Here is a 14,644-nt window from a genome sequence, read left to right on the forward strand (position 1 = left end):
CCCCACCTCTGTACACAACTGTTCCTCATTTACATAAATTATCTCTATTCAATTATCTGTCCAGATGTCCGAATTGTGCCACCAATGATCTGTGAATGAATTAAAAATGGAATATAATTTAATAATAACTGATTAGAAGGAGATTAGTTGTTATATAAAAAGGAAAAACCAAGAGATAGCTAGTTGCCCTTAATCCGAGCCAATCCACAGTAATTATAGAAATACAGTCTCGCTTGCTCGCCTTCCCCATTTCTCTTCTTCTCCCCCCCATTTTATCTCTTTCTCCTTTTCCCTTTTCTCTCTATCCTTTCTTTCCTCTCTCTCCCTCCCCTTCTCTTCTTTCTTTTTTGTTTCTTCATGTCTGTCCTTCCTGTTCCTTCTCTCCACTTTCTCCTCCTGATTATACGTACCTACGTCAACAGAGTCAAAGCCCCTCAGGCTGCTGATACACCCGTGTAGCTGGGAATGTCCTGGCAGGTCCTACCAGCAAGAGCTTTTGGCTGCATTAACGTCCTGTCTTTCAAGCCATGTTAATGATGGTGTCTTTATACTCTCACTTTCCTGTTAAACATTTCTGGAATCACTGCCTTTTCCCTGGGTTCCTAAGCCAGGCTCTTTTCAGGTTTCCCTCTCCGTGTCTTTTGGAGTCGTGCAGAGCAATTTCTACATTGTGCTGGATGTAATAAAATCATAACCAGCACAGAGGCTCTGGCTCCTCCTCTTGCAACAGGAAGAACCAGCAGCAAGGCCCTGAGCCCCTGCAGTGTCTCTCCCTGGAGAAGCATGCCCAGACTTTTCCAGGAAACTTGTCATGGATTTATTTTTTTAGTGATATTTTCTCCTCTCCCAAGCATACAGCCACAATACCCCAGAACGAGGCTGAGAGTGCAGCACTTGTCTAGATATTGGAGGCAGAAAAAAATTGGAGAGAAAAATACAGCACCCTGCTACCTGAATGCTCTGTGGGGAGTCCCCCACCTTGTCTAAGAGAGCTCCCTCCCTCCTAGCAGTCACACAGCTAGGACTCCTGGTGCAGACCTCCATCACTCACTGTGATTTGCAATGGCATGAAGCTGAGTAGCTAAAAGCTATTATTAGTTTATTTTTACTCCTCTTCTAAATTAGAGCAAGGAAAAAAAGATTTGCTGATGTTCACTGCTGAGCTGGAGTGGACTATTTATTTCAGGTAATTTCATAACACGATTTGGAAACTATCAGCTAACAACCTAAGTCAAATTTACCCTTTCATTCAACATGGAGCTTGTCAGATGTTGGCAGTGATGATTAGGGATATGGCTTAGAGAAACTCTTTTACAAGAAAAACTAAGCTGAAAACCCAAACATATTCACTGTCATAGACTCATCTACCTGTACTAAGGTACCAGGTATTTAAAACTTTCAATGCCTTGGCTTACTATGTGAATGCTGTCTTCCCTGACACGCTGCTTATGACTTAAAAGCTCTGATCCCCCTCTGGATGTCACCCTTAAGAGCACTGCTTATAGCAGCAGGTCCACCTTTCCCTCTTCTAAGCACTGTCATCTGCAGTCAATATCCCTTCCCCCAAAACTAGTCCATAAATGGCTACTCCATCTCTCAGGGCCAACTGGGCATTTGGAAAATCAACTGAACCAGCTCCTGTGTTCCTCCAACATCAATTTAAAACCACGTTCCCAAGCTGTGCCCGTACTAAGATCTATCCTGTATCATTGACAGTGGTGAGATCAGATCAGGCTCAGCACTTGCACAGGAATTCGAGGCTGAGATCTTGGCTTTGCTGTAGAGAGGTTTGAGTTAACAGGGTGGGAAGAAGGACCAGGCACAGCTCAGGCTCCACAAGTTTCAGGTGCAGTAGTCTTGTGCGTGGAAGTATTTGCATATAATATTATTCACAAACATCTATTTGAAATATCTAATTGAGACTTCTATGCTGTGTTCATTACCATGGAATCTGAGCATCTTATGAATGTAATTCAGTACAAGTCATTAAATAACACTTTGTATGATGGTGCTTTTGTTATCTTGTATCTTTTGTTATGAGTGTATCTTACACTGCTTAGTCAAAGAAAACTTTGAGGTGGAGTTTCTGTTGGTGGTATGGTGATCAGTTCTCTGCTTTTCTCATTATTACAGACTTCCTCAGCTTAGGTGAAGACTATACTGCCAACTTTACAGGAGCTGCTGCATTTTGAGGTATCCAGCCTGGATACTGTGCAGCTGGAGAGCATAACCCTGGTTGGCTCTATTGAGGAGGAGCGGAGATCAGAGAGACCGAAGGTCTAAAGCCCAGACAGAAAAATCTAACATATGATTTAATTGGCTGCAGACCATTTTGCTGAGGTCACTGATGACGTTGTGATGGCAGCTGGTGGTTATTTTACCCTTTAATACACCTTTTATTTCTTTAAAATAGAAGGGTATTTCTAGACATAAAGGAATTTAATGTTAGAATTTAGTGAATGCTACAGCTGCACCAACAACCAGCAAATGTTTCACAAAATAAGTTCTGAGAATGTTAGCATCAAAAAACGCCCAACCTTTTAAAAAGTAATAGAAATTAATTATGAAAAAATGTCTCATTCATCCCCTTTAATTAGCACAAATTTAAATGTGAAGGTTTACTTTGTCATTTGTGTAACATGCAGTCCGGGCCAACTATCTTGTTTTTCCTGCGGAAAGCCCATCCTGCCCTTCAAAAATATTTATGAAGGCTTATTCTAGTGAGCTAGCCTGTGTAAGTGCTGAAAGCACAGGGTCCATATGTATTTCTTGTTTAGTCAGTAACTCCACAGTGGACTGTCGGTTCTAAAGGAAGCTAATCAAGATCTTGCTAAGGTAACATGTCTCTGTTACAGGTCACTGCAAACAAAATAATTAATTAATTGTAATTTCTATGTTGTTCCCAAATTTTACAATGTTGCCTTGCATCTCACTGTATTTGCGGTTTTCACAAAGACCTCTAAGAATCAAGAAGAATTCAGCTTTTATTAAAAAGTGTTTCCACCACCACTGCTGCAAAAGATTTTACAACACCAACTGGAGCCATTCTAATGCTCAAAAAAAGAAGATTAATGCATTATTTAAAGACTTCCATCATTTTCAACCTAATATATTTATTTTTTATGGACTTAATTCAAAAACTTTGGACTCTTGGGCTTTTGCAGTGAGCATTTTTATATTTTGATAATTAAAATGTTAGCGCTCTGTGGCTAGAAGACGTGTTCAGCAGACTTTGAAGGATATTATTTACATACGATTTGGCTTTGATAGTCTTACCTTTTTGAGTAATATTTTACTCACAAGTGGTTCTGTTGGCTTCTATGAGTATTATTCAATATGATAATATGAGGAGAGGTAGCAAATCTGCCCCTTAGGTTAATGCAAGACAAGCCATAGTTACTGAAGGTGTATTAATGCTTTATGTTTTGAAAATAGTGTTTTGTTCTGTTTTATAAATCCATCTCTGAAGCCCACATGAAAGCATTATGAACCTCGGTATTTCTGTTGCAGAGATTCAAAGTTAAAGGGATTACTGAAATGTTTTTCTACCGTTAATTTTCCCAGGTTTAGATTTATGTTAGGGAATGTGTGAACTGGAAGCATAATCAAAGCCTTAACATACGTTACCTTTTCATTCTCCTTTTTCTTGCACTGGGTTTTGCATCAGGGTTTTGGTATCTGCTTTTCTAATGGTTATTAACCTCTGGAGGAACCTCAGTTTGAAGCTGGTTTTGTTGATGGTTGTTATGGAGGTTTTCAGGGAAAGGACGTTCATTTACAACAAATCTAAGAACATATTGCAATGCCCTGAGCGACGTTTAGCTTTATTTTTCAGTGTAGGTTTTGTTAGGAGTCTGAAGACAAAGGGCAGTGTCATGGCATGAGCAGAGGGACCAGGAGCACTGCAGTCCAGTCCTACCCTAACTTTGACAGAGGACAGTGGCTTTTAGCACACCAAAGCCGGGTGACTTCTCCAGGTCACCCCCTGTGCAGGACCCTCTCCAGCTGATAGACCTGCACGTCGCCCGGAAGAGGCAGTGGCACCATCCTGCACCATTGGCTTCACCCAGCCTCAGTCCTGAGGAGCAGGCAGCGCTTTCCTTCCAGGGCCTCCAAACACTCCAAACTACTTCCTTGCCTCTTTAACCCATTCCCATCTAACAACCATGTCTACGACCTGGCTCATTCCCCTCAGCTCCACCTCTGCCTTTCAAACCAAACCTCTGGCAGGTGGCTGTGAGCCAGCTTTGCCTGTGCTCCACCACACCAGAGCAGCAGCACTGACTGAGGCTTCCCCCATCCCAGACTGTTAAAATGCTTGTAAGTCTTCTAGGTTATGTTGTAAAGAGCCTGGAGAGTGAGACTGTGGTGTTTTCAGAAATCCATGCTGACCTGAAGGTGGGCTGTCATGCTGTTGCAGTGGTGCTGCTCAGCTCCGTGCAAGGATAAAGGCAGGGATGTGTTGCTAAACAGAGATTATTTTCCACCAGAATGGGACATGTTTTCCAATAGAATGGAATGCACATGGGAAGATATTATGCAAAGATGTAAGATGAGAAATCGGCCCAGGAACATTCATAAACCATGGACCTATCCCAAGAAACCTGAAGTTGGGATATACATGAGATATCCCAGCTGCTAATACAGAGTCCGAGGAAACAAAAAGGCACCCTGGGCTTGTTTTGCCATCTCAGTCCTTTGGGTCACCGAGAGGGAAGCAGAGGGCTGATGGGACTCCAGTGATTCAAATGAAAGCAGTGTAAGTGATGCCTGCTGCTAGACACCTGAGCAGCCAGAGCACAACCTTCCTCCCTGCAATAGGAGCAAGGATACCCTGGGGTCACGGCGAGCCTCCACGCAGCCCTGGTTTGGGAATATCACCTGTTTACACCCTGCTGGGATTGCCTCAGATGAGGGATCTTTTGACTTCATCCCTCCACCCTAATTCTCCATGATTGTGCTCTCTGTTGGCCCCATGGCTTCAATTAGACATTTTGTGGTTATGAATTCATTAGGGGAGGCCAGGAGGCACTAATGACTGTTGGTGCTGAAGACCTAGCACCTCCACTGTAGGTGTTTGGGGTGATTTATTTGGATTAGGTCTTCTCTGATGCCATAGATTGAAGACCTATTAGCAGTTGGAGGGTGCTGGAGAGGGGATCCCATACCACATCATCTTCCCATCCTGTTTCATCCGTAAAGGTACCAGGTTACATCTCCCGAGACCCCTGCACAACACAAAGAGCAGCAATGGAGGCGACTGGGACCTTCACATCTGGAGTGCACTCTGGATCCAAAAGCCTTGTTCAATGTAGACAGACTCATTCGTCACCAAGCCCAACCTGTGCCAAGGCTGTAAGCTTTGTCTGTGCTGGGGCATGTATTTTAGAAGGTCTAAGTGGAAAGACCATTCCTCAGGTAAACAGTTTTAACACTCAAATATTAGAGGTGGCTGTAAATCAGGTTCTCATACTGTGGAAAATTCTAACCTTTTAAAGTATCTTCTTTCCATGGAAAATGAATGTTGTCATTTTAAAATGCTGTTTTGTAACTTCATTTGTTTCATTTTTTTTACTACTAGTCTTACAGGTCAGCAGCAAGAGCTGACAGCAAGCACTGCCTGCAGTATACACACACCTATTGCTGGCAACACACCATGACTGACAACGGAGATAGTGATTCCTATTTTGTATTTTAAAATCATTAAGGTCATCAGAAACTTCATGGCACATGAAATATTTCACACTTTTGGCAGCACAAAGATTCTCTGCTGTGTTGTAATGAAAGAATTTTCCATCAATTTAGTATTCACTCAGTACTATGTAGCAAATGTACTTAACAGTTTGAAAATTAAAATGAAAATAGATTTCTATGATTTTTCGTGATATAATGTGATAATAGTACAATAGTATAAAATGAAAATGCATAAATTAACATGAGAAAATACATTTCAGAACAATTTTGTAAAACAAACTGTTTTGAAATATATTGCTGTAGGATTTTCTGTAAGCGACGATCTATTTTTCTGTCAAACCCCCAAACAGTTCCATCAAAACACCTTTTTTCCAACAAGAAGCTCTTTTAAAAACATCTCACCTACTCTACTAATTATCCTCAGTGTGAAAAATCCAGGCCTTATATTAATACTTATAATTAAATTAATTTAATTATGAATTAGTTACTTGACCTTCCAGTGCTGAATCCTGTTATGCCTTTGTCTAATAAATTAAAGAACCTTCCACCCTCTGAAAGTGTCTCTCCTAACTACTTACAGAGGGTGACCAAGCCACCTCCTAATTTTCTCCCTAACAAGCTGAATAGATTGAGCTTCTTAATTTTCACCGAATGGCAGGTTTTCCAGCTCATGAGTTGTTCCTGAAGCTCTTGTCCGAATAGTTTCCAGTTCTTCGGTATTATTTTTGGAAGTGCTGACACCAGAAGTAGACACGATATGAATCTGTTATGGTCTTGGGATGCCAAGACCATCCTCATCCTGCTAGGTAATATTTTCTTGCCGATATATCCAAGAATTGCGTAGCTCCAATAGAGCAGATTACACCAAAAATCCACGTTTAGTTTTTATTACCTGTCACATCTCCTCCATCCTCCTCAGAGCCACTGCTTGCCACGACAGCATCCTGTGACCTTCATTTTCTGTTCTGAGATATATGATCTTGCATTTGGCTATATTAAAATCACATATTGTTCAAATGAGCAGAGCCTGCCAAGTGATCCAGATTGCTTGGTATAACTGACCTACTCCCATCATTATTTATCACTCCACCAATTTTTATGTCAAGTAGAAATCATTACCAGCATTGATTTCGTATTTCCTTCTGAGTCGCTACAAAGACATTACACAATATGGACCGGGGGCTGATCTCCAGGCAACCCATCTTCAAAACTTCTCTGCCACTGGAAGATTCCCCGTTGAATTTTTCAGAACTACTAATTAGTCGGCTTTTAATTCATGTGTGTAATTCCGATTTCACCTCAAGCTAATTTTTTACCAAGGTCACGGGGTGACCAAGCGAGGTGCTAACCCGACACCCAAACGCGCCGTGACAACAGCTGCCTCCACGCCGCTTTATTTCTCCCTCTCCTGGACGCTCCAAACAACGCTCCCCTTCGGGCGCGCATCCCCCGGGATCACCGGGACTGGGGAACTGGGCACCTTCACCCCGCCGCAGCCTGCAGCTGGCCCGGCTCCGCCGGCGCTCGCCCGGGGGCCCGACTCTGCGCTCTGCGGGGAGGGGGCTCCCGCCCCGGGGGGACGGGGGTCCCGGTGCCTGGCATCCCTCCGCGGCCGACGCCGGAGCTGCCGCCTGTAATTAGCGGCATTAGCGGAAGGAAAGTTGCCGGCTCTGATCTCCCGTCCCGAGGCCACAAGGTCCTCGGGGCCGCCATCCCGCCACCCTCCCCTTCCCTCACTGCTCCATTGCACGCCCGGACGGCAACGGCCGCCCCCCCCGCTGCCCGCCCCTCCCCGCCAGCCGGAGGGGGCTCCCGCTTGTATTTACCAGCAAATGATTAATTGTTGCTCGGCGCTGGCTGCTAATGCTGCTAATCCGGGCGGCTGCGTGTTCGGCCGCTCGCCCGGTGCCAGGCCCCGCGGGCGGAGGGGGCCGGGCCGGGCCGGGCTGGGCTGGGCCGGGCCGGGCCGGGCCGGGCCGGGCCCGGGGCCGGGCGGCGGGCGGGCTGCGCCCCCGGCTGTAATTACTCCCCAGACAAATCTCTGGAAACAGAGGAGCGGGGAAATCTCTGCCCATATTGCAAGGGGCTGCGGCCCCCACCCGCGGGATAATTTTGAGACTCAAATCCCAGCAAAGACCTGCTACAAATTGCTGCAAATTAAGCTGATTTTGCCCCGAATGAGGGATTTTCTGCTGCAGATCAGCCCTTCCCGGAGCTGATGAGGTGGGGATTAGAGAAGGGACTGAAATCAAAGGGACAGGATGGTGCGGGAGGGGGGAGCCCGAGAGGGGAGCCCAGCAGTGAAAGTCCTGGCGCATTAACACTTATTGATTTCTACTTTGCTGACATTTTATTCTATTACCAAGTTTCCAATTAGCCTAAAGTAGGATCCATGACAGCCAAGGCAGGGTGCGGAGCCCCGAGGGGCGAGGGGCACCCGCTCTTTGGGTTTGCACCCGCCCAGCCCCGCAAGCATCTGCTCTGTGCAAATGCCACCTTCCAGGGGCTGCCTGGCTCCTGGCACCGGCGGGGCTGTGAGGCGAGCTGGGCTGGTGGCCCGGGGAGGGCTGCGGGCTCCTTTTGCTCGCCAGAGACGCTGGTGATTTTGAGGGAAGGCAGGGAGCTCTTTCCAAACTGTATCTCCGTATAAAACCCCCGAACTTTAATATTACATGTGATGGCGATAGCCAGTTCACCCCCTTTTCAACATCCGTCTGTCTGTCCATCTCTCCATCCCTTCCTCTCTCCCTCCCCCCTCCCTCTGGATCCTCATTTCCATCTGTTTAAACAGCAACAGCAATGTATGTTGCAGGTATTTCAAATTGCACCATTAAAGATTTTATGTTGTGGATGTTAAAATTAAAAAGATATATGTGCAAATAGTCACTACGAATTTAATCAACTTGATTTAATACTAATAGGAAACAGCAAATGGAATTTATGACTCAAAAAGAAGTGAATTTTTTTTAAATAAATACAAGTACTTTGTGCAAAACAGAAAAAAAATCCCAATCTGAAGAGTTTATTAGAGTCTAATCCCCCAACAACAACCGAAACCGGGGCTGCCCACCCAATAATCCTGGCTGCCATTAAAATATTAAAGATAAATCTAATCGTCTCTTTATCCAAAATAAGCGACTTTTATGTGGAGAGAAAATGTCTAACCCTTTGGGAAGAGAATTACTCCTAATGCATCAAATGGAATTCAGTCAGGATGGCAAAACTAGGTTTAAAAGCAAATGAGATGGTAATAGAGATAAAGGCCAGTATAACAAATTAAAAACACTCATTTACACGAATTAAAATCCCTCCTAAAAGGGTTCTGAGTAAGGAGGCCACTGGACGGTCTTGGTCCTTCTTGGTACGCCGGGGCTTACGCAGCCTCTCTGGACACAGGGGATGGCAGGATGCGGTGCTGAGTAGCTGCGGGGAAGAAGTTTTGCTACCGACCCCACCTCTGTGAGGTAGTTTTTACCCACATCCTACCATGACCTTGTACTGCATCCCCAAACCCATGTGCATTGGAGGGTATATCAGCCCACGTCCTCCAAATAATTGCCTCTGTCCCCAGCATCCCTGCCCCAGCTGATGCCATGTGCCCAGGATGTCTCTATTCCACCCACAGTCTTCAGCTGGGATGATGGATTCCCTGTGCTTCAGGACTTGTAACACATGTCAGCTCCCCGTGTCACCTTGAGCTCATGCTGGGCATGGCAGGGTGCCCAGCTGGGGATCTGGGTGATGTCTGTCTGTGGGAGCACCCTGTTGAGGAGGAGGGTCCCCAAGGAGCTCACCCAGCTGGTCTCCCTGGGCAAAATCACCTCTGGGACATGGAAACCCAGCTTGTTGCAAGCTGGAAGGAGGAGCTGCGCCCAGGGTGGTTATGTTGAGCACAGAAACCCCAAGCAGAGGTCTGGGAGCTGTGAGTTTCTGCTCCTTTCCTGCTACCTGAGCAGCTCAAAAGAAGTGGGGCAAGGCAGAGAAGAAGCCCGTCCCCACTGCTGAGGCATGCTGCCCTCCCAAGTGCCTCGCCCAGACACACCCAATGTCCTGGCCACAGTGCCCCTGCCCACGGCTTCACACCCCACACAGGAGAAAGCAGCGTCCAGGCAGGACCTGTGCTCTGGACCTGCAGGAGGGGGCAGGACCCCGCAGCGGGGGCATGGGTGTGGGCAAGGGCAGCACTGCAGCTGCTGGTGGGTGCTGTGGTGGGGGCTGCCGCAGCACCCTGCCTCCTTGCACATGCTGCCCCTAGGCACCAGCTGTGGTGAGGAAGGTTGCAGCTGGTCCCACCACCTTGTTAGATCATTTTGAGATTGTCTGTGTGCCCTAGGTTTGGAAACTCCAGCCTCTTTGTGGGTGCACTGGAGGAAAAATCTCACCCAATGCTACAGCCACAAGTTAAATCCAGCCCATGGCATCATGCCAGGCAAGGTGCCATCTGCAATGGGTTATAGCCAAGCGCATTTGCCAAGGCTGGGAAGATGCTGAGTTCCTTCACAACTGACTTCATGGAAGACATCTGGTAAATCCATAAGAACAAGCCTTGACCTGGTCAGACTTCTCCTTCCAGTATGAAATGCAGACTTCTTTCCAAAGTGAGAAAGTGAGACAGTGAGATTTGAACTGTCCCAACTAGCAATATGTGACATGAATAAGAGCAGTTCTCTACAGTGCTGGATCTCCAGGCTGCTTAGATTCCCCAGCGTCATTTTATGTTCACTTTGTAATTTTAAGATCATTGATGCAATTTTATAGGGAAGATGATAATTTTTCCTTTAGTTAATGCTTAGGGTCTAGAAAACAAGATTGCTTCCTCTGGGAAAAAAAGCCACTCATCTTCCTAAATTTGATTGTTAGACTTCACCCTTGGTGGAAGGCTTCTGTCTTCTGAGTGGTGGTGGAATAAGTGGAATAAGTGATGTTCTTGGCATCTTGACTTCTTCTTCATAGAAACATAGCAATTGCAGCTCGTAGGGACCTTGACAGGCCCTCTAGTCCTTCCCCCAGCTGTAAGTGGGATACACAAACCAATCATTTGAGATGTTTGTGTCACCTGTCCTTATACCTACCCAATGAAGTTTCTCCAAGATAGTCATCCTAGCCCTCACACTCTCCTTACTGTTGGAGAGTTTCTCCTACTGTCTTGCTACAGGCTAAGCCATCTCCCATAACTGTCCACTGTATCTACTATCTTCAGTAGATACAATAGACAAATTCGGAAGCTCACCACTGCTACATTTTTTTAGATGTATTTGAACACTTGATGGTATCTCACTTCAGTCATCTTCTCTCTAGACCAAAGAAATCTATGCTTTCTGGACATCTCATTACTTTTCTCCAGTCCCTCACCAATTAGTCCAGATCTGTCCTGAAACTCAGTACCCAGAATGGGTAGAGCAGAGTGCAACCCAGGCCATGGACAGGCTAGAAAGTTGCTTTAGATACTTGCCTTTATCTTGTATACTGTCCCCAGTATGGACACTCACCTATGGGCAGAGGCTGGTTCTAGCAATATTTTCCTGTATATTTATTTTCCTTAAAGGCTTCATGCCCTGGAACAAAACTAGATCTCCCTAGATTTCCCCCCAAACCCACACACATGCTTTTCTTTAAACAAAGCACACCATTTTGTCACCTGATGGTGGAAAGGACATCAAATTGATTACCAAATTTCCTCTTTCTTACAAACCAAGACAAGGGAACACTTAATACAGTTAAAGGACAATGCATCAGAGAAAATCCTTTGGCACAGCGTATAATTTACCTGGGGTACTTATATGCCAAAACATTATTTAGAACTGAGCAGGACATCCTCACCCAAAAATTAGTATTAGATTTAAATGGCTAATGAGGTGGCCAACAGCCACAGTGAGTGGATCAAGCTAATCTTTATATACATTCATGGCAGCTTCATTTAGGGTGCTCAGGTCAAGCATCATTAGTTTCCTATGCCACATTTTAGCTGGCTTTAAAATTATCTCTGCTGAACAGATTTTACTCCACTTGCTTGTACTCTGGTATAGTCCGTGTATGGTCACTTTGTTACTTCCTAATGAATCAACACCAGAAGCACTTGGAACCGGTTGAACAAAAATAAGTTCAGTTGCTCCAGAACAGTTAAAAGCATGTCTACGCTATGGGTCTATCTTGGTATAAAAATAATTTTCAGTAATCTTCTTTCAAAAGGAGATAGAAACATTTATTCATTGCATATTATTCTCTTCTATTTTAGGGGATGAGAAAGAGTGGCAAGGAATCTCTGGTGTTGCCCCATCCAGCACTGCCTGCTATCAGAGAGAGGAGGTGGGATCAGATGTGATGGGGCATTGACATGCAGTACCCACTCCAGATTGGGCCAAAGGGCTAAAATTTTTCGCTCTGATTTACAGGTAACTGGGAGTAGCTGATATATTCAGCTAACAGAAAGCCTTGGTGTCTAGCCCTTACCCCTCAGCAGCCCCACGCAGAAAAGATACTGTCTAACCCCTTGTCCTGAGCAGGGCAGAACTGCCCAATGCCTCAAGGTGAAAGATGCCAGAGGAAACGTGTCATGAGTTACTCTGTCCTTGCCACAGAAAAACTGCAAGACAGAAGAACAGCCTCTGGTGCTGCGTGCTAGCAGCTGAATGCTCCACGTGGCATGAACATAGGTGCTCAACCACAGGAGAGAAACAACAGGAGAAATACGGATGCATCTGTGTCAGGAGAGAAGATGAGGTATAATGGAAAAGAAGCAAAATGCCAGAAAAAGGGCTACTCAAAGTGAAATCCTAGCTCTGTTAAGTGTCAGTGACCAAGGTCTCACGGACTACAGTAGGACAGGGATTTTACCCAGGGGTTAAGAGGTGCAGCTCGAAACTACCAGGATAATTCAGAGCAGGCAGAAACAGAGAGGTCTGCTCAGGGCTGCAGTAACTCAGCCAGCAGCTGCCAGCTGAGAGCATTTAGCAACGGGCATGACAGGTGCCATAATCTCCTGTCATCATGTACTTTGTATCTCCAGTGATTATTTAGAAATCAATATACTGACACGTAAAGAAAAAGATATGTTCAACAGGACACTGGAATAGACAACATCAGAAGTTTCTTACATGTGAAGACTTTTTTTTTTTTTTCCAGACAGAACATACCTAACAAACAATGTGAGCTCCATGGAGTCCAAGATCCTTAGGGCCTGAAGGGAGCATTCAGATTTCTAGCCTGAACTTCAACATAAAACAGGCTACAAAATTTAACCAGATAGTTTCTGCATAAGGCCAATAGCTTCTGGATGAGTTATAGATCATCTTTTAAAAAGACTTTCAGCCTTGATTTGAAGACTTTGTGACAGAGAGAATCCACAACATCTGTGGGTAGGTAGCACTAGTCACTCTTTGTGTCTCAGCAATTTTTATTAATACAGCAAGTGTTTGTTCTTGACATATTAGCATTATCATGTCCTATATCCATCTACAGTGCAACATATGGTAGAAGGATAATGTGAAAATGCCCAGTGCCTGCGGCTTCAGTAGCTCACCAGTGCTCCCCAAAGTTAAAGAACACAGCTAAAATCCATGTAGGATTTGAAAGGAGATAGGCAGGAGCTGCATGGACATAGGCAGGAGCTGTGTAGCCACTTCAAATGGGAGAACATGCAGAGGAGACCAAGACAAGTGAGGCTGTGCTGGAAGGACCCAAAAGCCATTGTGGAGGAGAGGGAAGAGCACAGGGAGATCAGGTCTGTGACCTGTCAGTGTGAATCCTCTGCAGTTTGTCTAGCCAAAGAGCAAGGCAGCTTTGAACCGGTTGCTGAAAGAAATGACACACAACGCACATGTGATAGAAACGGAGGAGAAATGACACTTCTTTGCAGGCTGAGGCGGTGATGACAAACATTGCTTCTACTGGGATTCAGAATGTTCACGGACACAGAAGGAGGCTGGGAGAAAGTCAAGACTGGATGAAGAACCAAGTCAGCCCAATACATATGCCCTGGATGAAGGACAGATTTGCAAACAGAAATGGGAGAAGTGGAAAAGTTCAGCATCAAGGATAGTGTGGCAGAACGATGGAAGAAGGCAAAGGATGAGCTGGATCAGGAAAATGTAAGGGGATGGATCTGCGATTGCTGAGGTTCTTCTCCCCAGGAGAGCATCTGAGACATTTAGCTGAGGAAAGCTCAAATAAAGCCAGAATCGCTTCTGGTCAAGACAGGTTGAAAACACTGCCAGAGAGGTATTGAAATATAAGTAAGTATTGACATACAAATTCATTTCCTAATCACAAAAGTTTGCAGAGAGAGAAAGAGGAACGAGAGAAGGCACACTGAAAAGCAGAAAGCCACACACTGAGTTTTGCAACTCAGTGACCAGAGACTCACAAAGAACTTGGCAGAGGAGGACAGAGCTGTCCTCACAGCTTTGGAGGTATGGTCAGGAGAACAGAGGGCCCTCCAGCAGCCCCAGGAGAAATGGAGGTGAGGATATGCAGGGTACCATTGGGCCACATTCCTCTGCAAAGCCAGCAAGACACCCCAGTGGGCAGGTGATGAAGTGTTTGGAGCAAAGCAATGAAAACACCAAGAAACCCCAGTATATATCAGCAAGACACTATGTCTATACCTCTACAGCCTGGTCGTGCTCAGAGCATTAACTCTGTATGAACTACAGTGCTTGCTTCAAATCACCAGTCAAGGCGGCACAAAATGATGGAGGGCACACATGCTGTAGAGTGGACCTCAGGCTGATAAGCTCTGATGGGCTTGTCAGGTTGGGCTCTGTGGCAGTACTGCTTGAGCTAGAAAATGTTGTCATAACCCACACCACTGAACCTGTCCTTGGATAGGGATGCAGAGCTAGGTCTGAAGGAAAAAGGGGAGGAAGGGTGGTGCACAGAGAGATGAGAACATAGGCTCAAGTTGAGAAGCAGCACCTGTACACCCCTACACCCTGTGTGAGCCCTCAGCAGT

General features: G+C 45.5%; 1 protein-coding gene across 3 annotated transcripts in view; it reads left to right on the forward strand.

The window, feature by feature from the left end:
* Positions 1–5,760, forward strand: part of LIN52 (lin-52 DREAM MuvB core complex component) — an 81,244-nt gene extending 75,484 nt beyond the window's left edge. The window contains exons 6-7 of one of the 3 annotated variants that reach the window (XR_012628915.1): positions 5,203–5,418; positions 5,582–5,760. Coding sequence is in view for 2 of the 3 variants with exons in the window: in XM_074868392.1 (XP_074724493.1) it covers positions 5,203–5,315 (113 nt within the window). In the remaining variant the exon portion in view is untranslated. Of the gene's footprint in view, positions 1–3,835; positions 3,857–5,202; positions 5,495–5,581 lie in introns of those variants that run through there. The other 2 variants (XM_074868392.1, XM_074868394.1) reach the window with 2 other exon arrangements.
* Positions 5,761–14,644: the final 8,884 nt, after the last annotated feature.

The sequence above is a fragment of the Strix uralensis genome, chromosome 4 (genome assembly GCF_047716275.1).
Source record: "Strix uralensis isolate ZFMK-TIS-50842 chromosome 4, bStrUra1, whole genome shotgun sequence".
Taxonomy (NCBI): domain Eukaryota; kingdom Metazoa; phylum Chordata; class Aves; order Strigiformes; family Strigidae; genus Strix; species Strix uralensis.